Source organism: Etheostoma spectabile, chromosome 7, assembly GCF_008692095.1.
Source record: "Etheostoma spectabile isolate EspeVRDwgs_2016 chromosome 7, UIUC_Espe_1.0, whole genome shotgun sequence".
NCBI classification, from domain to species: domain Eukaryota; kingdom Metazoa; phylum Chordata; class Actinopteri; order Perciformes; family Percidae; genus Etheostoma; species Etheostoma spectabile.
In genome coordinates this window covers 4660614-4686602 of record NC_045739.1, presented here as the reverse complement: position 1 = coordinate 4686602, position 25989 = coordinate 4660614, and the positions used below count along the sequence as shown (strand labels likewise).

The window sequence follows — 25989 nt, the reverse complement described above, 5'->3', positions numbered from 1 at the left end:
ATAATATAATTGTTTGACTACATGGTACTTAAACCCCTGTTTTCAGTCTTAATGCCAAGTCATATTTCATGGACAGCTATGTCAGTGGCACCCATTTTACCTTCAAACTCTCGGTAAAAAAGCAAATACGCATATTTTCCAAAACGTCAAACTATTCCATTAAATGTTTAATGCTTAATACACGTACATCTCTGTTACACGTTATGTGTGTTAATAGTCACATACGTTGGTGCTCTGACCTGACCAGCAACTCTGACCGACCAAAACAACTCTCTCTCTCTCTCTCTCTCTCTCTCTCTCTCTCTCTCTCTCTCTCTCCTCTCTCTCTCTCTCTCTCTCTCTCTTTATTATTCCACAAACGAGATTCAGCAAACAGTACAATAAAAAAGGACCAACATTACTGGACCAACATTTATTCATACCCCGTCTTGCTCATTGGCTAAATTGTTGTTTCATCAGGGTTTTGTTCATTTTTCTGCTGACGGCTGTTCTAATAGCGGGTTAAGGGAGTTGGGTAGTGGTGATGGGGGGGGGGGGGAGGGGGTTACGTTGAGTCTTTATTTACCCGAGCAGAAGAAATCAATCCCTCTCTGCCGTAGGAGAAGTGTGTGGATCAATGGAAGGTTTCAAAAAGCTTCTGTGAAAAATCAATGTCCCTTACATGCTATTGATGGCTGTTTGGCTGCAGAAGAAAGAGAACGGCAAAGAACACCTGTTTATTGTGAACAATTACTCCCCCCATTCTTTGTTTTAGTTGTTCTGGATCTTTTTGGCTCTTTGTTTCCTCTAGAATAGTCTCGTGTTTTTTTTCTTAACATGGCTTTCTTTGAAATACTTTTGTTTTTGTCTTTTTGTTAAGTTATGTGCCACTCATACATATCTATTGTAAGCAGTGCATGAACTTTTGCAATTGTACTTGCTAGAGTAGTTTTTAATGCAGCATATGTTTTACTCTTACATCGGTAGAATTTTTAGAGGAAAAACATATTTTATTACGTTACTCATTACTTTTACTATACATTTGGATACATTCATCGTGGTACTTCCATTTGTTCAGTGTTTAGTGGATTTATGCACAAGACGTTAGCTGGCTGGTAGTCTGCTGATGTCAGGTCTGCCGCAACTATTTAACTATTCTAGATTATCTAATGAGAAGATTATGGTATGACCTTTCATCACAAACAGACCCTAATTACATTTGTATGTTCACATATTTACCTTCCGCAGAGAAAGACCATCTGTGGTTGAAAGTGATATCATATCCACGTAAAATAAAATACATTTTAAGTAGAGCGTCTGTATTTTTTTTATTTTTCTTTGACTTACTAAATCCTTCGCAACGGCCCAGGTTTGAGTCCAACCTGCAGCCCTCTGCTGCGTGTCATCCCCCACTCCGGCCACCTTTCCTGTCTATCTACTGTCACTAATGGAGGGAAAAAATGCCTCAAATAATGATCTTTAAAAAAAAAAGTTAGTCAGATACTTTCACTCAAGCATGTACGTTTATGATCGAGTCCGGTTTTAGCTACTGGTTGTAAGGAAGCACAGCACACTGCTGTTCATCATCTGGGAGGGTAAAAAAGAGGGGATCTGTAATGCCAATACCAACTCAATCAACTCTGTCACACCAGAGGCTTCTTAAGGTCTAATATTAGGCCAGAAAGTTACACCATGACACTACACTACACTACTTGATGTACAGCAGGAGAGTGAAGTGCTGGAGCAATTATTTCAGCGTTGCTATTAATAAAAAGCAGTCAATAACATCCCATTGAGCTCTGACACCATCTTGGCTTTAGAGAGTAATGGGAGTACAGTCCTGCCAACACTTTAACTAAGCAGTCGCAGCAAACATTTCCCTCGAGCCATGTCAGGCTGCGAGCTCCGAGGCCAGTCAGTAGGGCCTCTGTCCTGACACCTGCCTGATCCTGTGCTTGCCTGATCAAAGTGACAGTGCTGCAGACCTGCAGAGACACAGGTGAGGGCTGCTGTCACCCCACCTGTCCAACTGATGGCAACTTGGTAAGAGCAGGGAGAAAAGCGGAGGGATGGTGGGGAAGGCCGCTGCCTGAATGTCACTCAATGCTGCGCAGAACAGCCCATTAGGAAAGGGACTGACTTCACAGGCCATTAGGAGAGTCATCACACAGCCATAGCACTCAGAGCACTGAGAAATGGCTGTTGGAGAGAGACAGGAGAGGAGATGAGAGAAAGAAAGACAGTAAGATCTATTGCGACATCTTCCACATAAGACTTGAGTGGGTTCTGACTGAGCATTGACTGTTTATAGATTATTATAAGATGGACAATGCGTCTCCACTTCCTTTCGCTGTACAAAAGTGAGACAGGCAGGTTAGCAATGGTATGGAAGTCCCGCCCATTCACCCACCAGGCCAATCGCGACTCAATTCCAGCTGTCAATAATGACGTTTCACCCCGTTTTCATAGCACCAAAAAACTAATAAAAGCCAAACCTATCAGAAAATTAACACTTGATCAATCAGGATGATAAGAACTACCTAAAGTGACATGAACCAACTTTGGGGAAAATGTACTGTATGTGACGGGAATTTTGTGTTGTGATTCATTAGTTTCGCCAATGTCCCATCTGCTAACCTGGAGGGGGCGGGGTTTATAACCTGTACTGCAACCAGCCACCACGGGGCGATCCAGATGATTTGACTTCCCTTATACAGTCTTTGCATCAACCCTTGACTGAGGGTAAAGAGGTCATGAAAATGGACAAAACGCATAAACAAGAAGTTTGGCAAAATCATTCCCATGCCATCCACTCCGTAGAGCTGTCTCCTTGTTAAAATCTCTGGATCTCAGTATGGTCCTGCCTGCCCTCCAGTCATCATTAAAGAGAAAGTCTGAGAGCCCAACAGAGGCATCAACACGCATCACTTCTCCTCTGCTCTAGTGGATTGCTGAGAGTGGAGCGTTCAGACTCTGAACGCTCCACTCCGAGCAATCCACCAGCCCCTGACGGATTTATTTACTGCACAAAGTGGATTGTGTTTGGCTGCAAATTCTACTTCCAAATGTTCCTTTGATACCCTCTCCCTTTCACCCTGCCCCATCGCCTTTTCTGTCTCTCTCTGGTCCTGACCAGCTCATGGAAACAGCAGAACTGTCTGACCATTTTATGGCTGGTGTAGCACTACTGAAGGGCTCAGTGGGTTTGGATGAGAGTGCCACACTGTGCCAGGCTGATGGGACACACTCCAGCTTAAGAAGCACTCCAACTCCAAAACAAAGACTTACAAACTCTCCCCTCGTTGACTTGATATTTTTTGTTTCATTATATATATATATATATATTTAAAAAAAAAGGGAGCATAAAAGAAAGTTTCCTTCAAGCATCTCGCCAGGCTTTTCCCTAGGGATTGGATAAAACCTGGTAGAAAAACAAAGAACAGAAACAAAGAAGAAAAAATGCTGCTTTTGCACATTTTAAGAGCCAAAAGAGATAAACTGTTAGAGTTTTGTAAACAGCGAGGAAAAGCTGATGGCTAGATATCCCAGATAAAGAGAGAAGGAAAGTGGGTGCAGGGAATGAAGCAGCAGTCTACTGGAATGATGTTTTTTGATGAATTACCGCGCACACCACAAGCTTAGAGTCTAGCGCTTTGCTACGAGAAAGACACACTGCGCGTTCTGTTGTGACAGAATCTCTGAATTTTAAGCACTCTGCAGCTCGAGCCTTTGCACAACAACACATTTACACAAACGTTTATTCATTCATGTTACGTTATTCTCCGACAGGCTTGCACTGGCTTGACCTCCAACCCTCGCCATGTTGCGTTTAAATTTTGTACTCACGAAAACTAGCAGTTTAGCAGACATCTAATTTGCAGTGATGGGAGTCAGTTGTTTTTGCCACATTCAAATCTTGAATGCTAAATGAGGGAAGGTGTATTGAATAATGATTAGGCACAAACAGCTGAGATGTCACTATTTGTATATTCCTGGTTCTTAACATGGATGCAGTTTATTGTTCATGTTATTACCTCTGACTCATCTAAGTTTAAAATATCATGCCCCGCACTGGGGCATAGGGGATGAAGTAGTGTCCTGCTCTTTTTGGCCTGGGAATAGCAGCTTTTATGGTCTCTCCTTAAATCTCAAAGTAGGCCCAGAGTTATGGCTTAGGTAAAGATTTATGACAAATTGTATTGTTATAAATGAGCTATTTAAATAGTACTGTACTTCATGCAACCTTCCTGAAATGGCGTGAAAAAGGGGAAATAAGGAGGAAATAATAATAATCATGTTTCACTCTAAACCCAATGGACTTCACACTGTAGGAGAGTTTAGCTGCTTCGCTGTTTTGGAGCTTGCCTGTGTCTGAAGGGAAAACGTCTCAGGGCCAATCAGGGCTGTTTAAATACCGTACACGTTTGTGTGTATAATTACACCAGGGCACCACAACATAATCATCTGTGAGAATATGGAGGACAAACAGGTTATGCTAATGTATTTCTGTTCTGTATCACCGTCAATAACACACCCCCAATCAGCGTTAGCCGGGAAGTGCCCTCAAGATATTCCAGCTGTAAATTCAGGACAAATCAGTGATGCAGCCCATCAAAGCTGTCACTTACGCTGACGAGCATCTGTGGGAACGGTCCTCGAGAGTTTTCTGCCACATTGATTGGTGGGATCACCCAGTCCCTCTTCTGCCTCCGTAGACCCTTGGAGCTGTTCAGACCGGACCCTGAGAACATGATGACCAGAGGTGGTGCTTGGGACTCCTCCATCTCTTTTCTCTCAGCGACTTTCCCCTCTTCCTTTTTGACCTTAAAGACAAGACAAGGCTTTGTTTAGGAAGCTGGATGAGCTGTTAATGATAACAGCAACTGACGTAATACCCAAGTCTTTCCTGTCTCAAAGCAGAAATTCGCAGGACAAGAAAAACCGTTCAGTATTGTTAATCAGGTTAAATACATATATAAATATAAATATATATTTAAAATCTTTGTGACCTGTTAATTCCAGTGAATTCTATTGTCATTATATTAGTGAATACGTTTTTCCAGACATTATTGCACAGGTGGGCCTTAGGCTGGCTACGTGTGCAACACACACACATTTATCTATTATTTGTTTCTATAACATATCATTACTATAGCTCAGGAGAATGCATGATGTTGCTTCAGTATGGAAGCAAAGCGCTGTGGATCCTCTGCACACTAATTCACTCTTTCATTCGTTCATTCACTCACAAGATTACTCAATCGCTGACTCAATAACTCGTTCACTAGCAGTTAGGCCCTTCTGCACCTAATTGACGACTAGGAAGCTTAGCAACCGGAACAAGGATCATTCACACACATCCATGCTCTTTCACCGGTTTAAACTCCCACTCAGTCTCACAACTGCAACTTATCCATAACTCAGCAGCCAGAACTAAGTCTAGGCAGTTCTGTCATATCACTCCAATCTAAGCACCACTTCACTGGTTGCCAGAGATTTAGAATACATTTAAAAATTCTAATAATTACATTCAAAGGCCCCTAGGATCAGCTGATCAAAATCTTTTAGCTATTCCACCCACCAGACTGAAAACTAAGGGTGAACGTGCGTTTTTCGGTTATGGCCCCCTTGGCTTTGGAACAGGCTTCCTCTCAGTGTGAGATCGGCTGACTCCACTGCAGCTTTTAAACGCCCCCTTGAAGCGCCCAATTATGCTGATTTTCAAGTTCATAAATGTATTTAGAGGTTGTACCAGAACAGGTTTATGTATTTTCAGAATACATCAAACAAGTGACGCACGTTTGTCACAGAAGTAAAGGTACATGCTGGAGCAGTTTGTGTGTTTCCTCTGGAAGATTTGGGGTGGATTTTGGGGCTTTTTCACTTTGTAAACCTATAACGTGCACAGAAAAAGTATATAACACAATAAACAAAAGGGAAAAAGACCAAAAGCATAATATGAGCACTTTAAAACTTATTTTTACAAGTTGGCCTACAACTAACAATGTTTTCTCTTACATTCTTGCAGCACTGCATATTTCCTCTTATGCTACTTTTTTATGGTTTTATTTGAATTGAATTATGCTTGCTTTGTATATCATTGTAGCATTTCCCACATGTTTCTGTTTTTGATATTCTTTTGATATCTTGCACTTGTTTTAAAAAGTGCTGCTTGATTCGAATTTTGGTATAGCTTGAAAATTGCTATATAGAAACATTTTTAACATTATATTTTTGTTATTAGTTTTATTAGTATTATACTGCTCCTGTATGTAGAGTACTTTCCAATGACAACAATTCATAGCATACTAGTATCAGAGCAAAATGTGGCAGGTGCATGAAGTGTGAACATACTTTAAAGTTTGAGAAATACAATGCGGGGCCTTTGTGACCTTTACACAGGAAAACACACTGGAATCATCACATGGCTGCAGTCTTTGACCAAACGAAAATGCAATTTGTCCACTGCTGCACTACATTGGTGCATTATATTCCTAAGGGGAAAAAAGAAGATTTTGCCTCTTATAGTTCAATTCAATTCAATTTTATTAATAGTATCAATTCATAACAAGAGTTATCTCAAGACACTATACAGGTAGAGTAGGTCTAGACCGCACTCTATAATTTACAAGGACCCAACAGTTCTAGTAGTTCCCTCCAGAGCAAGCAACAGTGCAACAGTGGCGAGGAGAAACTCCCTTTTAGGAAGAAACCTCGGACAGACCCAGGTTCTTGGCAGGCGGTGTCTGACGGACGGTTGGGGTTGAAATGAAGAGTGGTAATAACAGTCACAGTAAAAGATAATGGAACAGTGGCTAAAAATAGTAGTTTGTAGTATTTCATGGCATAGCAGGGCACTGCTCGGCATTACAAGGCTGTAACAGGGCATCGCAGGACCATGGGAATAGGATGAGGATTTTGCTGAATTATTTTTTCTATCCATATTTTGGGCAATCATAAATTCTGATGATAAACTCCTGACCAATCCATGTTAATTACATCAACGGGATGTAACCAAAAATCAGTAAGAAAAAGAAAGGATTCTGTAACAAAGGCAGATTTTAAATGGATGTATGTATTAAATAGATTATTGTGTGCAATGGCGCTGAACAGGAGCTTTTCAAATAAGACCAAGAGCTTAACAAAAGGCATATTCTTGATGTTTTAATAATTTCACTATTTAAAACTACAGAGCAAAGGCTCTCTAAGCAAACTAGACATCATCACATGTTTTAATAATGTACAAAATCCTTTCCTATTTGCCACTGTTTGCCTATATATGGTGATAAGTATTGATATTTCTAAAAGCATAACATCTATTGTCTGCAGTGTGAAATATAAGCAACAAAAACAATATATTAAATGATGTCTGTTTATCATTGTATTTAGTTCATTTGTGACATCATGCATCAGGCCTGTGCAGGACTGAGCTGTAAAGTGTACATATGTACTGTCTCTGTGAATCCTTTGTATCTGTGGGTGTGTATGTGCATGTGTATGTTTGTGCATGCAGTATGCGGAAGAGACAATAAACTATGGACTATGGACACCGGATATAAAAAGCCTATTAACTCATTCAGTATTCTCCTATCATACATCTCCCTTGAATGCAGAGAGAGATGGCCACCACAAACCTGTCTTTTTGAAAGATGCTCAAATAAAGAGCTTGAAAGGAGCCCATTTTCATACTTCACATGATCATTAATTCACCCAAGTGTCAGAAGAGCTACATCAAATGCTGAAGCTATCAGACATATCTAAATGAATGTCCCAATGTGGAAATACTATAAAACACATGAAGGTGAACTGCAGAGATTATCCTTCATTACAAATGCATCCAAAGCAGGCAGAAGCAAAGTCATTGAAAATACAGTAAGAGACCTTTAATTGGGCACCCCAGGTCTAGGCACCAGAGTGCAGATAATCAGATGTGTTGCAGTTGCTTCTTACAAACATCAATGCATCTATGGCAAGGTTTCATAGCCTCCATCACCAGCTCAAGGCTTTCTTTCTAACTATGACATGCTTAATGTCGCAGGGTCTGCTGTACATAATTGATCTGAAGGTATATTAAAGTGGCAATCTGGGGAGTTCTTCTATGGATAGTTTACCATCCTATCTCAGGGTTAGCGAAAACATGTCAAGAATTCAGTCATTCAAACATCATTGCTGAAGCTATGCATCAGTTGCACAGTGTCTCAATCATGTTCCCCTGAGCTATCCCTCGCTCCCCCTGCCCTTCTCTTGCAGTGTTATTGTTTTTCTACGTCTCTCCTCCGAGTCAGTGGGTCTTGACAGCTTTTCTCAATAACAGTGATTCATCCAGCACTGAGCTGTGTTAGGCTGATGGTGCACCCAAGGTAAAACAACAGCACAGAGCTTTACCTACCAAAGACTCCTCCCAGCAGGCCCAGATAAATGCCTTTCATTCATTAATTCATTAATTCATTCACTCACAAACTTACTCATTCAACCTTTATTTAAACAGGGTGGAACCAATGATAGCAGAAGTTACACACCTGTGTACACAGGACTATAAAAGCAAAAGTCAAACATTAAAAGTATCAAACTGCATATGAAATTTGAGGATAAAATAGAGAAAATGGCATCGGACCAGCCTTATATTTTCACCCTCATCTGTAATGCTACTGTATTTATCAAAAGTGATTGAATTTTGGTGTGAGTTGCCCAGTGTTGGAGATATCAGCCTGGGAGATGTCCTTCTCTCGAATAAAATGGAACTAGATGGCACTTGACTTGTCATGCTCAAAGCGCCTAAAAAAACAAACATGAAAATTAAAAAAAAGCAATGTCTCTTTCCAGAAATCATGACCTGGTTACTCAAGATAATCTACAGACCTGGTTGTGAGCAGTTCCATGTAGGAACTATTTTCTTTTTATTAAACTATACCCGCCAACTGTATCACAGCGCAGAAGGAAGCACGGTCATGGATGAGAGGCTACTGCTTGTTACAGTGTGAGATGAAATCGCTCATCACAAAGTCTGTGGATTATCTTGAGTAACTGGGTCATGATTTCTGGAAGGAGAAATTGTTGGGTTTTTTGGCACTTCGAGCACAAGCTAATGGCCATCTAGTTACATTATATTTGAAAAAACGGCATCTCCCCAAAACTGGGAAACTCACACCAAAATAATTTAGATTAATAAATAGTTGGTAAGAAGGAAAATATGTCATTTTGATTTTGGGGTGAATAGCTGGGTTCTCACAGGTAAGAAACAGTAAAAATATTAACAGATTTATGGCCAATGCATTGAATGCAGTCAAACTGCAGGTCTGCTGATATATCTTTTTATTTCCTTTATCAGTAAAACTTTAATCATCACACATTTGTGAATATACTGCACATCTGTGAAGCCTTAAGGCTTCTTTTTTGTTGTAGTAGTAGCCAATGGATTAACATTTGTGTCAGGTTTTAATAAAATGCTGGATAGGGTGGAGCTCAAACTGAAGACTTTAGTAGCCCTGGTGCGACTGTGCACCCTAACAGTACTGTGTGAAAACACAAAGAGAATAGGTGGGGATGCAAGACAGGGTGGTGGGAGGGAAAAAAACTAAAACAATTGGAAACCACTCACCAGAGATGATAGATAAAACTGTTCAGTGTCATTACAGTAAAGAAAACAGGGCAGGCAGAGAGTGAAGGATATATGTGCTTGCTCTGTGTGTGGGTGGGAGGTTGTTCATGTCAGAGCATAAGAAAAATCTGGGCTTGTGAATTCGGGAGCATAAGAGAAAGAGGTTCAATCACCATACATTTACATAGTAAGAGGCTACTGTTTTTTAATACCACCTCCAATATTTCATTTTATATTACTTCTGTGCAATATGTAGCCCTGCAGTTCCTCCCCAGCAGTTGACATTTGAGTATAAAAATAAAATACAACACAGGAGAAGGCTACAGTGTTAGAAGATGGCAGTGGCTTCTGGCACATATTGAAAGTTTAGGGGTCCTGTAAAATGCAGTCTATAAAAAGTATTTTCTCTATATATCTTTTTGTTTTGTTCTTGCTTGGTCAACACCCTTCAGAGGGTTGGCTTGTATCTGCCAGTGGAAACAATGCTTTTAAGGCAGACTTCATTAGATGGACACCCAGGAGAAAAGCTTTTAACGCTTCTTTAAAGAAAATGTGTCAAACAACCTGGCATACAGTATGCATATGTGTGTGTGTGTGTGTGTGTGTGTGTGTGTGTGTGTGTGTGTGTGTGGTGTGTGTGTACAGTGGCTTGCATAAGTTTACACACCCATGCTAAAGTTGATTAAAAAGAGGAATAAAAAACCATAGGCATGGGGAACTTTCCATAAGATCATCTCCCAATGCAAATCAACAGCAAACCATGATACTGAAGGTATGTGAGGTATGGATGGGGGGGTATTTTAATTCCAAAGACCAAGGGAACTTTATCAGGATGCATAGTATCCTGGATCCATGAAACAACTGGCCTTTAATAATAAAAATCTGCCTGCCTCTACGGGAATTTAACATAGGGGGGTGTAGACTGTATTTTAAGGAAGAACATTTATTTATTTACAATACATTATTAATTTACAAACAAAATTGATGTCCTTAAAAGGTTGGATTTTACTTTTTTATTTAATTAAGGCATTAAGATCAATTTCCAAAAGATGTTTTTCTATTCCTCTTTTTAATCAACTTTAGCATGGGTGTGTAAACTTATGCAAGCCACTGTATGTCACTACGAGAACAACCTTCTACATACACTTAGTCATTTGATGCAGGACAGAATGTAAAAATATTGATAATAGCAGCTTTAGATATATTCCCTGTAAGTATATTATCTTCATCAACATTAAGAATTCACTTTTAATCTCGCCTTTCAGCCTAGTCAGGAAACCTTTAGAACGCTCAAATGATGTATTGATCAAAAACATAATCAGTGCAGTAAAATACAAATTTCCGTAACATTTAATAGGCATTTCCACTTAAATAAAGCATGTCGAAATTATTTCTGTCTCTAAATATTAGTTGAGGGAAAGCAGCGGGTCTTCTTTCGGCCACTGATGGAGCTAAAGCCCCCGAAAACGTGATCATATTCACAAGCTTAAACAGCATGCTCTCATGCTTACGGCCCAAAAAGGCACCAATACCCTATTGTCCTCCTCTTGTACTGTGTTGGCAGTCTGTATAAGAGACCGACTAGCTGTCCAAACACACATGTTGCCAAATTCCATGTTTGCTGTACTGTGTGACAAGTTCACTGAAACATGCACATGATCCTTTGCATTCAGTCGATATTCAGGAGACCAACCACTGCCAAGTGCAACATGCCTGTATGCACAAACAGGGTTTGTCAGCGGAGCAGGATGAGACAGATGTGAACTGGGGCTGGACAAATATATTTTTATTCTTCAGAGAGAGGAAGACTTAGTTGGGGTTACTGCAGGGGATGGTTGCCCCACATCCCACCAGTGCGATGCGGGGAGGCAGAGGTGGGGCGAGATGTTTGGGATTGAATGAGGAAGAAGGAATGGAAAAGGGTTGTCAGAAACAGATGTGTGCCCCCCCTCCCCCTCCCTCCCCTTTCCTAAATAAGTCATGCTCCAAATCCTTTTATCTACACATGCTAACAGGTACTAGTGAGTTCCCCGGGGAGAGATGTAAAGAGAAAAAGAAGGCGAGAAAAAAGAGAGAAAGAGAAAGAGTTGTGCCCATCACTGCTGCAAAAGGCTTAAGTGGGCTTTTCTCTAGCCAGGTTAAATTTGAAAAAACCTGCAGTTTGATTCATCTTTCTTTTTCCACTTGCACGAAAGAAAAAAGTACGGGAAGGTGATAAAAATTGTTTAAAAAACGGTTTTAAGCGGAGACTGTCTTCGAACTTAATCAAACAATAAAGATGAAGGAAAAAGGGGCAGAACAAATTGTCAAGGGGCAAAGGTTTAAAGGGCTGTTGAAAGATCACTGTTTCTGGGATTTGGGGTGGTTTAAATTTTTGGGTTCCAAAAAGTATAAACATGGAAAAAAAATTAAAAGAATTCCCCTGCCTTCATTTTTCCCTTTTAGCTGTTTTAAAATCGCCGGTTTCCGTCACTAGCCGAGATGAGGGGGGAACGCTAGATTACACACTAGTTCACTTAATTTCCCAAAAGAATACTACAAGTCCCGTTCTGCAGGTATTCCCCAAGTGAAGAAATCTCCCAATAACCCCCCTTGTATGACCCAAAATTTGGGAAAAGTAGCTAGGGGTGCAAACCCAGCTATGAGCATGGCAACCCAAAAAAAGGTATTAGAAGGGATGTCTCATGTAGCAAAACAGAACCTAAACCCAGGGGGAAAACAGGGGCTCAGCAAATTTCTACAACCAAAATAGGGTTTATGAAAATGAAACCTAACCCCTTTTGGTACCCAAACCTCAAAACAATTTTGAACCTGAAAATGGCAAAAAGGCCCCTTTATAAAGCCACAACGCAGGAATAAAAAGGGGGTGGGTTTTTTTTCTCTGATCCAACACAAAAGGTAGCTAAATCTTTTAATGCAACCAACTTAAACCCGATAAAAACCTTATGTAAAAAGAACACTTTTCCCCAAAAAAAAGACAAACGCACATAGACCCCTACATACATTAAAATGGGACGCAAAATAGCCCTAATTCCAAAATTTATTTTTACATAATCTCTACAAAAAAAAGAAAAATAACATTCTCGAACTACCCGACACAACGCTTTTGCACCCCAAAAATATTGGGAAAAGGGTCACTGAGTGTGAAATGGATGCAGCCCCCCCAGCCCTGGTGCCATCAGCCTTAGCCAGCTGGCGGTGGTCCCAGTTCTTCCCCTCCATGCCACAGCCTCCCCAAAACCCTGCACGCTTTGATATCAGCCAGCCCCTGGCTACCCAGACATCTGGAAGTTATTATTCAACAGAGCACGCCACAAAGCGCCATTTCCATAATGAAACATCACATTTTGTTTTAGCGCCCCGCTTCCTGCTCGCGCTGCATACATGTTCCTACGTGTGGCGTATTTCTGACCTCTGGCCCTGTCTCGCTTTCTAATTTTCTGTCTGTTCATGGCTCCTCAGTTTCTTTATAATACTTGGCGCACTGGAAATTGAAGTAGAATAGCCAGTAAATTTACCTTTGACACATTGTTGTTCAATACTGTAGCTCACACCATACTAGCCAGTGAATCATTTAATTTCATTAAGCTACAACAGTGTGAGAATAAAGGCCAACCTATTCAGAGCCAGAGCAACATACTCATCTTTCCACCCACTCCCACTGACAGATCCTTTGTAGGCCAATGTCCCACTCCGCCTCCCTATTTGTCTTGATGATTCTCTTACTGACTTTGTGTCATTTCTTCTTTTTCAAAATCTAAATACTAAAAAAATTTAAACTTTTGGAACAGTGAGACACATTCAATCATTAAAAATAACCTTGCTGGCAGAGTTTTTTTTTATTTTTTTTATTTCCATATGTTGCTCACACACTTCTAAAGTTCAGTTTATTATGGGTTATGATTAACTCAAGACTCAAAGTGATGGCAATATAGTTCAAATGGCTTCTGAAGTTCATCTAAAATATTGTTAAGTGTATTTGCCCGTGTATCTGGCTTAGCACTGCAATAAATAACCTATGAAGGGGGTTTGCTGCCCTCTGCCAAATTGTAAATGAGACACAGCCACCCATCAGTCTGAACTGGAATGAGTAGGTAATGCAAATTAAAGTTTTTTTGCATTTAAAACTTCAGTCATGGATTTTCTTTAATATACACTAACTAGTAACACTGGAGGAAAATGTTTATTCCTGAAATGACAGGGGCAGTGAAAACCAGGTATAAACACACTGATATAGTCGATCGTCTGGAGTCGTGTTCATGGCAACCTGAAAATTCATTGTGAAAAAACATCTAGCTCTTTAGCTGCTAAATGAAGTTCCCCAGTTAGTCGCTAACTTTGTTTGGTTGCTGGGGCTGAGCAGGTAGTGTATAACGGGTCTTTAGAGATTTTTCACAGAAAACAACTGCCAGTAATGACATGAGCAAAAAAAAAGTTATAAAGCTCTGTAGAGCTAATAGGAACGGCTAAGTCAGGTGATACTATAATTCTGTGAGCTTGTCAATAAAAGAAACCCTTTTCACCTTAGACAATTTTTATCCTTCGCTGTCATAAATATTTTATATATATATATATATATATATATATATATATATATATATATACACACACACACACACACACACATACATATCTATTATAGCTGTTTCAAGAATATTGTTCAGTCACTTATAAGACTGTATTTTCACATACAATTCAATTCAATTTCAATTCAATTTTATTTATAGTATCAATTCATAACAAGAGTTATCTCAAGACACTATACAGATAGACCACACTCCAGAATTTACAAGGACCCAACAGTTCTAGTAGTTTCCTCCAGAGCAAGCAACAGTGCGACAGTGGCATACAGTTTTAAAGTTTGAAAATGTCAGCGTTTTTCTATGGCCAGTAAGGGACAGCTGGCTGCTTCCAAAAACCAACTTTGCCAACCAAGACTTAGTGGATCCATTTCAGTCAGTATGTCTCGTAAGTGATACATCGGTCTCAGCTAGATGTGATGTTGTCAGGAACACTGCCCCTCATCATGTGTGTTGTCGTTACCTAATCTGATTAACACTTGTGCTGATATTGACAATCAGATCTTGCCTCGTGGTGCTGTAGTCACAGGGAAGGCTGATCAGTCCCCGTCTGACCTCTGACAGCTTTTAAATGGAGGAGGAAGGAGTCAAGGACCCCCGGGGTATCCAAGGCACAGGATGTTTTCCAATAACAGCTTATGTCTGAGGGGAATCATACTCTCTCCCTGTGGCATTGTGATTCTATCACTTTCAGCCACGTGCTACTTCTATTTGCTGAAGTCTCTCTCTCCATCCCTCCATCTCTCTCTAAAACCCCAAGGAGTTCTGACCTGATTCTTGGCTGTTGCTGTTACCAGACCACTGGAGGAAATTTGATAGGAAGAAGAAACTCTGGGATGGTAATTGGAATTTGAAGCATGATATTTGCGTGTCAGTGCTTGAGCTCAGTAAGAGTAAAACTCACCTCGTTTTCATTTTGTTGAGGTGATGGGGAGTCAATTAGGGCCAGTTGGACAACGGTCTCCCAGACATGTGTGTGTGGACCACTTGCTGTAAGTTTAAACTGGACAGGTTTGTCCAGGCTGGCTCCCTCTCCCTGGGCAAAGATGGAGCCATCAGTCTGCACGCTGAAGAAAGGGTCACTGCTTTGGAAAACCACAGCTTCATTCCCCATGCAGTCATTGAACGTCACTGTAGACAAGAGAATTAAGGAGATTTAATATACTATTCGTTAGAGCATGTATTGTCTCGTCATGGAGCAGTTGAAAATGCTTCTCTCTCTCTCTTTCTCGCTCTCACACACACACACACACACACACACCACACACACACACACACACACACACACACACACACACACACACACACACACACACACACACACACACACACAGTACACCTGTACATAGTATACTGACAGCTTAGAGATATTGTATCATTGTGCTTGGTTTGACACTGGTGAATCACCCCATTAGTCTCTATTAATTATAGGTCAAAACATCACAAGATTAAGAATATTGAGGATTGTTCTCTCCAGTTCCATGTGGAAAAAACTGCCACGTGATGGTATGGTCTGCTGCTACTGCAGAGGGGGTGAAACATTGATCTTAACAGAGCTTATTTTGTAGGTGGACAAGAAGACCTGATTATAATAAAAACTGGTTACATTTTTTTTAAATACTATGAAACTAAATGATATGCTATCTTCTGAAACATGCCAATGAAATGTTCAGCCACTTTTGCATAAGCAGTAAATATAATCTATAAATACAAACAATAGAAATGTTACTGTTTTGTCATGAAATATTGATTCCTCTAGTGTTGTGGCATAAAAGCACTATGTTTTTTTATCCCCTGAGTGAAAAAAATATGCTTTTAATCTGAAGGCCAAATCGCTCCAGTTATCTCTGGCAGCTCGACTCAGCTCTCAGCCATGAGGTCATCTGCCTTCCCCATGATTGCCGCCCAGGCCGTCTCATCCTCTTCTTTTTTACACTTTCTTTTTACAGGGATATGACATATATGAAAACTGCAAGCATTAAGCAGTTCTTATCACAACACACCATCGCGCTGAACGGCTTAAAGGCATATTATGCAAGATTTTCCTAAACAACTAAGTATAGACTTATAAAAAGGAAACAACCATCACTTAAGAACCACCAGAAGTGTGTGGAGGTGTCTGTACAGACCTTGCCCTCTGAGTGTATTTTCTTCCTATTTTGCTGTATTAGGGATGTTTCTGGGCATCAAGCATGCATTCAAGAGGACACAAAATGGTGAACACAGCAGCAAATAGATGCAAATATAGCAAGGCAAAACGCCAAGCTGACAAAGCTTGTTCAAAAACGACAGTGAAAGCGTATGTGATGCTGCAGGTGGAACACTGGGCTTTTTTCTGGCAACCACGGTCAGGGGACATGCACTTCTGGTGTTGCTGGGCTGGGGGGAGGAACGGCCAACTTTCAATGTTGTGTTAAGGGGCGTAGCACAAAATTCTGGGCCCTGTAGAAAGGCACTTTCTATGGCCCCCTTCCCACATCCACAGCTATTCATTCTAGCATCTTTTTGGGTCCTCATGTGAGTACTCAGTCTCTTTTTCACCCCCAGTCCGACACCCCTGGTTGTGTTTACAAAGAGTAAGTAACAATTTACAAAGAGTAAGTTACACTTCCCTGCATAGTATGCCTTTAAAAAAGGATGACCTGGTTTATTGCATGTTTCACCTATTCTTCAAATCATGCAGTATATATACTTATATCATATCTTAGGAGAAATAAGGTGTAGTAAAATAAACACTTAAATGTGTATGTTTTGGTTTTCTTTTCAATACTCTGAAAGACCAAAAACCTCAAAATTGAACAGTGAATGAAAAAAAATGTTTTTGCCTGACATGTCTGGCCACAATTTATTCCCAACAAAGACAGACAGAGCAGGGACATCAGAGCATCCTTACTATACACAAACTATTCATTAGAAACTGTGGCTAATATACAGCAAATTAACTTAAAAAATGTCCTTATCTACCGCCTTATAAACTGAACATTACTAACAATACAATAAGTATGAGATATGATACTCCAGGAACAAAACCATACCCAGACAGAGGGAGGTCAAGACGTAAAGAATAAAAATCTCTCTCAAGGTTTGTGCTCTCCAGTGTAGACATTAACTACTTCTGTCTATCACATTAAGATGGAACTGTTTCCATCAGCTCAGTGTTGAGCTTTGTGCATTGTTAGTGCACTCTTGTGTTTGATCTCTTATGAGACTCTCACACAGTTCATGATAAGATGAGTTCAGTCACAGACAACTGTAACCCATATTGGCCTACCATCCTCATATCCTCCCACCCCGCAGCCTTTCCTCTCGGGATTACGATGTCTAGACGGCATATTGTAGTAAACCCTGAGATGAAGGCCGTAACTCACTGCTGTATCTTCTCTTCCCACGTCTCTACAACAACTGAAACAAGGCTTCCATTACAGTAAGTGTACTGTGAGTAAATCCAGCTTTTTGTCCTGTCTGGCCCTAAATATGCCTGTGATCATGCCAGTACCCTTCTAAGGCCAGATGTCCAGACAGCCACTCAGAGCTGAGTCAGAGAGGGCAGCTCTTCAACAACACTGAGTGTAACAGGTGCTGCACAAGTGTCTCGGTCTAGACAGGAGGAGAAAGGACATAAGAGATGGCTCATATCAACCCAAGAGGCAAAAATCCACTGCTGTTTATCATACTGTTTCTCTCTTTGTGTCGCTGAACATTTCTGCCGTAAACAAGCAAAAACAAAAAAAAAGCCTGCTTGCTGTTTCCTGTTTACATTCTCTTTCCTTTTTGTCTAATTATTTTACCATTATTTGTTTCTCAAAGATTAGATTTGGGAGGTGGTGAGTGACAATAACAAACACACCAGTTGGCAAACATGTGTCTGTGCAAACAGAGTTTTGGAAGGCTGCCTGATTATAATAAGAAAGTCCAAAATCAAAGCATGCTTTATTTAAGTCCTCATATCTGTGAAAACTGTCAAACAGTAAAAATAAACACAAGCAGCAGGTGGTCTGTTGTCCCTTCTCTCACTGTCCTCCAATTATTATGTCTCTCTCTGAGCTATGCACGCAGCCCCCCAGTGCAGCAGTCATGGCTGGAAGAGGCCTATGGGCTAAGGCTTTACACTGAGGGGAAGGCTAATTGAGGGGGAGTATGTTCAATAATATTAAAGAAAGCATGTGCGCCTGGATCTTACTTAGAATACTACATACATCTGAGTAAAAATAAGATTTTTTTTAAACACAAGTTTTAGCACAGACATTCTGTACTTGAATTACAAAAGTGGCTGCAGAGGTTCGGACCTCATGGCAGAAAGGGGCTGGGTAAGGTGTGTGTGAATGATTGTGCGTCTACGTGTAAGGACCCAGTGATGGACTCGCAACCTGCCCAGGGTGCCGTTTTACATCTCCCCTTTTTATTTCTTAATTCATTTGTTTCTGCTTAAAGGTATTAATGGTTCAGGCCACAAAATATGGTTGTTTTATGCCATGATATCTTTTGTGGTGATTTAATATGTTGCTTACTATTTGTTTGAAGAAAAAAAAAGTAATTCTGTGAAAATCTGCAAAAGCCAAAATTGATGAGCCAATAAACAAGTAAGTAGGTGTAGTATAAGCTGTAGGCGCATAATCGGTCCCTGTGTGTGTGTGTGTGTGTGTGTGTCTGTGTGTGTGTGTGTGTGTGTATGTAAGCATTTATTGATTGCCTCCATGTCTCAGCAATGACAAGCTGAACTAACTGCACCAATACCCACACACAAATGGAGCGACAGGCTGCACGAAGAGTACCCAGAGGGTCTTGTTCATGCACCAATTAAAGAAAAAGACAGTGCCAATGTTACCTCTCCATCAACACACACACACACTCTCACACACACACACACACACACCCAATAGCTCCTCCTTCCCCAGTTGGGTCAATACTGCTATAAGAGAGATTATAAAATCGGCCAACAACAGAGCAATGAAGCCCAACGGCACAGTGCTGCACATTAACAAGTCGTATAAAACAGTGGGCCCAGGTTGTGCATTGATCTGGCAAATAACACAGACAGCCCGGTGTGCCAAGCAGCCAGCCCAGCACTTCTGCACTATGTCGACAATGTGAGCAGTCACACCCTAGAAATGTTACAAAAGCTACCATGCTATGTGCGTTGCCACACAGGGAGGAAATATATTCCATGATATAACCATTGCATTGTGTGTTGCTTGGATGATATCACACCCGAAATCCCATTTTCACATTTATCTACACTTTTCTAATTAAAGTTCCCTTCTCCCTCCAAGACAAGACAAGGACAAGGAGGAGAGCAGCGCTGAAAAGAGTTGTGACCTTCTTGTGGTGTTCTCTGGACAGCCTGACAGGAAGTAGGTGACAAGTGTTGAAAGGGAAGTGAGAAAGGGATACAGTCAGGGGAGAGAGAAAGCTAAGGAGTGACAGAGAGAAGGTGAGAGGAGAGGGGAGAGAAGGGAAGGGCATGAGAGAGAGAGAGAGAGAGAGATTGATGAAAGGATGGAGATTGTGCGGAGGTGGCAATCAGAGAGACAGGGAAATGAATAAAAGACCATTAAAGAGGAGAAAGGGAAGGGAAGAGGCGAAAAAGCTCATAGGCGGATTACAGTTGCAAGAGTGGAGATCTCCAGAGGCAGCAGAGTTTATAGCTGCAGCCATTTGAAATGTTCAAAGTATGATGCATAGAATGCATCAGATGTCACCCTGACCTAAAAAAACAGTAAATAAACCACTCTAACTAGCCCTGGTCTTTGCTACAATCAAACCCATTAAGGACACGACAGGAGGAAGAAGTGGAGGAATTGTAGAATGAAGATGATGATGAGAAGGAGCAGAGAGGAATGGGAGGTGAGGTGGAGGGGGCTGGGTAGCACAGCGGATGGGGGCCTGGCACTGGGATCCTGGCTCAGTGAACTGGCTCTCTCTCACACAGCCACATTGGAATGGAGGGGATGCTCAGATGGCTGTTTAAACAGGTTAATTGGGCTGGCCTCCCGAGAGATAGGGACAGATGGATAGATGGATAGAACGAAAGAGGAGAGAAAGAGAGAGCAAAAGAGCGACAAAGAGAGAGCAATGGAGCTCAGAGAGATGGAAACAGAGGGCTGGTTGAAGAGAGGGATGGTGGGAGACGTGTACGGCTGCTGATCAGAAGCTCCATGGGGAGTGTGCAGTCTAATCAGAGTGGAGCGGAGCTCTACAGTGGACTGGGCTCTCTGTGACTGGCTACACAGAGCCAGGTCCACCGTCTACTACCGAAGGGAGACAAACGTGTGATGGAAGGGTGCTATGTTAGGATTCCATCGGGGAGCTGCTTCATTAAAGCCAATCATAGAGACTGGCTCATCCATCCATCCTTTCCATAAACATACAAATGCATGGTGGCAGTGACCAGCTCACATTACAAAAAAGCTCACAGCATGTAAGCGCACACAGACACAAAAACGAGAAGGAACGCTGGACACGGAGCCTTTTGTACGAGCATCCGCAAATAGAGTGCAGAGACAAAACATCAAACCAAATATGTATTTCCCAATATCCTTTTTCATGAAAAGAACCAGCGATCATACATATGATACAAAGTGCAACTGTATTAAGTATAAAAGCTACTCAACCATCAAATATGCATGAAAGCAAACATCTTAGTTTAACTTTCTAACCTGCTTGTATTGATTTAATTATCGGACTTATGTCCATATGCACATGGGAAATTCAAAGAATGATCTGCTGTCATGTTAAAACTACAAAGTCACAACAAATTAAAAACAGAATCGTTCTAATGAGGTGAGAGGTTTTAAATCTTACCCACAGACAGAAAAATGTGATGGCTAATGTTAATCATAGCTTCACAAGTTTGCTGTTTCGCTATTCTACTCCAGTGGTGAGAGAGACTAAAAGAGGCTTTATTGGTTGGGAGGAAATAGCGAACTTGCAAGGGGGAAAATATCGTTTGTAGACATAAGATGAATGTTCATTGTGAATGGGAGTGAGAAAAAAGTGCTACAGTATCTCATTAGCTTTTAAAAAAATAATGCTTTTATTCTGGGCATTCTTTCATTCTGGTTTTGCATTTTGGTCATCTAACAACTTTGTTGGTTCCCTGTTTCTTTTCCTCTAAACTTTCCCAGCCTTGCTTATACAGCAACCCTGTTCTACTGCAGCGGACTGTGTACCATCAAGTGAATGTAGAGTTGTGTGTGTCCTGGATATGGATGGCCTGTGGTGTCTTATGTAAAATTAAGCAGCTTTACTCTGTGTTTTTGTTCGGTTGAACACCAGTACACTTTACTTCAGTGCTCTGCTTTCTCTGGGTGAAAATCCCAGACGGCAGGCTGCAGACAGAGTGTGGCAACTTTTTACCCCAAAACACCTCTGTTCGTTTCCTAGAAATCCTATCTGCTATTTCGGGTGTACTGCATTAAATTTTAACCGAATGAATGAGAGAAGCGCTCAGAAACAAGAAAGGCCTTACGGCAAATACAAAGCTACTTGAATGCACGTGCACTGTATTGCAAATCTGTGGCCACTCCTGCAAGTGTGGAGGTCATACACCTCCTCAAAACATCAGGGCTTATTTAACCTTTCTCTCAGCAGTTAAACAGCAATTAAAAAGATGCTGTGCATGGGCAGTATTGTGCTGTTTTTATATATATACGTTTCCCTGACTTGTTTTAATATGGATTAAGTATAATATCTATAAGTAAATTCTATTTATTTAAAAGTCACTTTAACTTTTAAATAATATAGAATTAGTACTATCACTTGTTAGCCAGCTTTTCAAATCATTCTGATTAAAAGATCCACACTACACATTTTATATAAAATCAATGTATTATTGTTATTTTAATTTATTATTATTATTATTATTATTATTATTATGCAACTGTGGCTGAAAAGCCTTGGAAGGGGGTTGACTAGTGATAACAGGCTGGCTGATCTCAGAGCTGCTGGAGACTTGGCATGCATACTGTTGGCTAGTAACAGACGTAATTATTTGTGTCTGTACACATTGTACAGTATGTCAGTTGTCCAAACCTTTGACTCTGTGAAACCAACCAATCGACATTAGGTAATAAAAATAACTTTTTTTGGTTTTTATTTATTATTTCCTAGGCTGCAGGAAGGTGATAGACACACTAGGTGGAAGTTTTCCTAATCTTCACTGCAGAAGGAAGGAAGGAAGTGTTCCTGACTTTAACATGGACGCCAGGATACGCTGCAACATCTACAGTCGCACCGTTGAAAGTATCCTGACAGGCTGCATCAGCTGCACAGCCCTCCGCCCTAAGGCTCCACAGAGGGTGGTGAAAACTGCTTAGCACATCACAAGGACGTGCCGCCATCCATGGAGGACCTCTACACCCTGTGGTGCAGGAATAGGGCCAAGAGGATTATCAGGGACCCCAATCACCTCCGCCACAAACTGATTGCAAAGACTGAGTGCAAAGAGACGGCTTCATCCCACAGGCCCTAAGATTTTGAACTCTTGAGCTCATCACTATTGTTCCTTAACCATTAAATACTTGTACTTACTGTTTTATAACCTGTTTACATCTCTGTCTGTAGTTATCTAATTAGTTTTATTTTATGTCCGTGTCATGCCAAAGATTTGGCCCATTCCAAATGAGATTACAATACACCACTATTTCAGACATCTTCTGGTCTCGCATGTACAAATCATGTGGAGAAATACATAAATGACAATTTTTATTGTTGTTTTAACAATAAAAATAAAAAATAAACAGCACATACAAACAAATATCTACAGATCACCACGGTATATACATAACTACTTCTTATTTTGCGCATATACATTTACTACATCCCAGTTTACATTGCAGTTTGCAATTACCGTCTAGCACCTACTATATATTTAATTTAATTTTGAATATGTTTTTTTATACATGGATATATTTTATCACTATTTATGTCTTAGATTTCTTTTTTTACTTGCATGTTTTTCTTTTCATACATGTTTAAAGTGGCTATATGTAACTTTATATGTTAACTTTTTGATTCTAGCGGCCGCTTTGGACTAAAGTGGCAGTGTTTTCGCCACACCTCTGTATGGTGCTGTCTTGCCCACAGTAGATTACTGAGTTAGTGTTATAGGGAGGTCATGAAGTTGTGATGATTATTTTGCTCAGACTGAAAATCATTAATTTACAATATGAGAATACATTCCAGATGCATCATTGCAAGTGTTGCATGCGGTAACTTAGCCTACTTGGATGTCTAGTGAGCTAAACCGGGTATCACTGTCAATGAGTCATGAGCCAAGGCATTAAGAGATTGTTGTAGCAACCAACGTAATAATAACTTATATTGCGCATTTCATGAAACCCTCAGACGCTTTACTCAAGTACAGGGGCACAAGGGAAAAGAAACTAGTAGGCCAACACAAACACGGACTAAAAGGAATGAAATGTCCGCGCTAAATGGAAGGGGGTTGTAAATTAAATCAAGGCTATTGACATAAAAACCCCATCACACATTGTTATGTTATTTTATGAATGAAATAGACATATTACAAGCCTGAGGGTCAATTTGAAGATGTTTTTGAATAATTTACAATCCCGTAAATCTGTTGAAAGCCTGACCGAGATTGCACGACCTAGTTTCGCTCGTCTTTCACTTTCCCGTTAAGCTTTTAGTTGGTCTTCGTTTAATTTCCTTCTTTTCTGTGATGGCCCTGCACTAGTGGGCTATGAGCCACAACTACAGAAGATAACTTCTAAAATAAAATTGAAATACAATTAGGCATATATAAATAAATCTCCTGCTACCTTCTACGTACATTCTCACTAACACAGGCTTTTCCGGTGTTCCGCTGAAATCTGTGACTGAAATGTGAGTTCTGTAGTGCCGTCTACCTGCCGTAAATCATTTTGTGACTTTGTGTGAAAAATCAGACCTGGGCAAAGGCATTAAGAAAAACTATATAAAAATAGCGTTCTTTTCAATGTTGGTCTCGTTTGCTGTTACAGGTCATTTATGATCATCAGATGGAACATTACATAGTTTCAGAAACGTGTGAAAGTTACAAATAATAACTTTAAACGAGTATTATTGGAGGGAGCCCGAGATCAGATTCCAATTGCCAATGACTGCTTCCCTGCAATTATTATGTAGATGACAATAAATAACTTGAACAAAATCATATTCAAGTAAGCAGGCTGATTGTAGAGAGAATATACATTGATTCATAATTGTGTCAAGAATTTATGTTGAAGGCCCTCGTGTATTCGTGGTATGTATTGCAGTATGCAAGTACAGTTTGGGCCCGGTGCAGCACCAAAAATGTTTTAAACCACAAATCCAAAAAATTTCCCAAGGACAAAATTTTTTAAAAATTTATAGGGAAACCCAAACACAAAAACCCCCACGACATTTTTGTTGGACTAATCAGCAGGTGCTAATGCCCGCTTGTATTTTCCCCTAAACCCCCCCACAGAGTGCTTGTTGGGTTTAACAATTCCCCGCCATCTTCCCCGAAAAGGGGAAAAAAAAACTGTTTCCGATCTGAATTCAGAAGGGAAAAAAATAAAATGTTTATAAAAGTGAGGGTCAGAAAAAGATATGGCCCCAAAAAAATACTGGATAGAACACACAATGTACAAAAAGCCTGAAAATGACAAAAAATATTTGTTTCATGAAAAAAAAAACTCAAACCAAAAACAAAAAACTTTCCACCCATAGTAAGGTTTTACATGAACCTCCCCAAAAGGTCCCATATTTCGTAGTGAAACATGATTTTTGTACAACCCCCAGCTAAATTCCAAAATATTTAATTTTGTATTTTTTTATTAAAAAAGGCATTCCCCACTTTTTCGTTGCACTGTGTGTTTTGGGGATTGAAAAATGGAAGAGAGACAGACAGGGTGTGGGGACAGCATAAATAGGAATGAGAAAAGGAAAAAAAACCTTGTCTTTGGCAATTAGGGGGTTTGGGTTTAGTGGGGATTAGGAGGGGGGAAGGGGTGAAAATAGAGATGGGTCAGGGGGAATAAAGCTTCTTCCCCAAAAAAAAGAAAAAGCCCTTCGGGAGAAAAAAAAAAAAAACAAAAAAAAACAGCAGTATGGGAAAATAAAACCCAAAAAATTCTCCAAATTCTTTACAGTTTGTGGTCTATGCTGTGCCAAAACAACAAACGCACACAAAACAGGCCCCGCACGCAGGGACGCCGCAAGCATATCACACCCCGAATGGTTTTTTACACAGTAAAAAAACAGTAAATCCCTTATCCTCTCCTAACCTTTACAGGGAGTTTTTTGGCCTTTCCAAACCTTTTTGTGGTTACAGGGGGGGAAAAAAAATAAGCTGTAAAAAGTTCTGGTGGTTGCGGTTCAATGGGGTTTTTGGACGACAGCCAACCCAAATTTAATGCCCGGGTTTTTTAAAAAAACCGTTATCTTTGCCTTGACCCAGATTTTTATCATTACTGTACGGGAAGTAAAAATTCGCCAATTTCCTAAAGCCCCGCCCGCAAGTGATTGTTTCAGTCCAAACCCGGATTTTTTTGCAGCAGATGAGGTCAGGAAAAGGACTGTATGTGTTTGGGGTTTACATGGGCTGGGTCTTGAGGTATGAGAAATGATGTTGGACGTGGGGTTGGTATAGGCTGGAAATAGGGCTGGAAGGGGGTGATTTGGGATTTGGGCTTGAGATGACAGTTTAAAAATTTAAAAGGGGGACTGCGGGCCCCTCGCCAAAATTTTCAACAAAGTCCGGCTCTGAAGGATTTGGGTTTTTTTTCAGCTTTTAATTTTCCCTTATTCCACCCCTTTTGTCTGTTTAGTCTACAAATTGGTTTCCACTTTTCAAGGACAGCGATT

At 40.5% G+C, this 25989-nt stretch overlaps 1 protein-coding gene across 1 annotated transcript in view; it reads right to left on the bottom strand.

Moving 5' to 3' along the window:
• The window catches only part of LOC116692606 (cadherin-4), a 259858-nt gene that overhangs the window by 63004 nt on the left and 170865 nt on the right, over positions 1 to 25989 (bottom strand). Inside the window, exons 4-5 of the mRNA XM_032521044.1 lie at positions 15062 to 15288; positions 4608 to 4802 (exon numbers count right to left, since the gene is read on the bottom strand). Of these exons, the coding sequence (XP_032376935.1) occupies positions 4608 to 4802; positions 15062 to 15288 (422 nt within the window). The remainder of the gene's footprint in view (positions 1 to 4607; positions 4803 to 15061; positions 15289 to 25989) is intronic.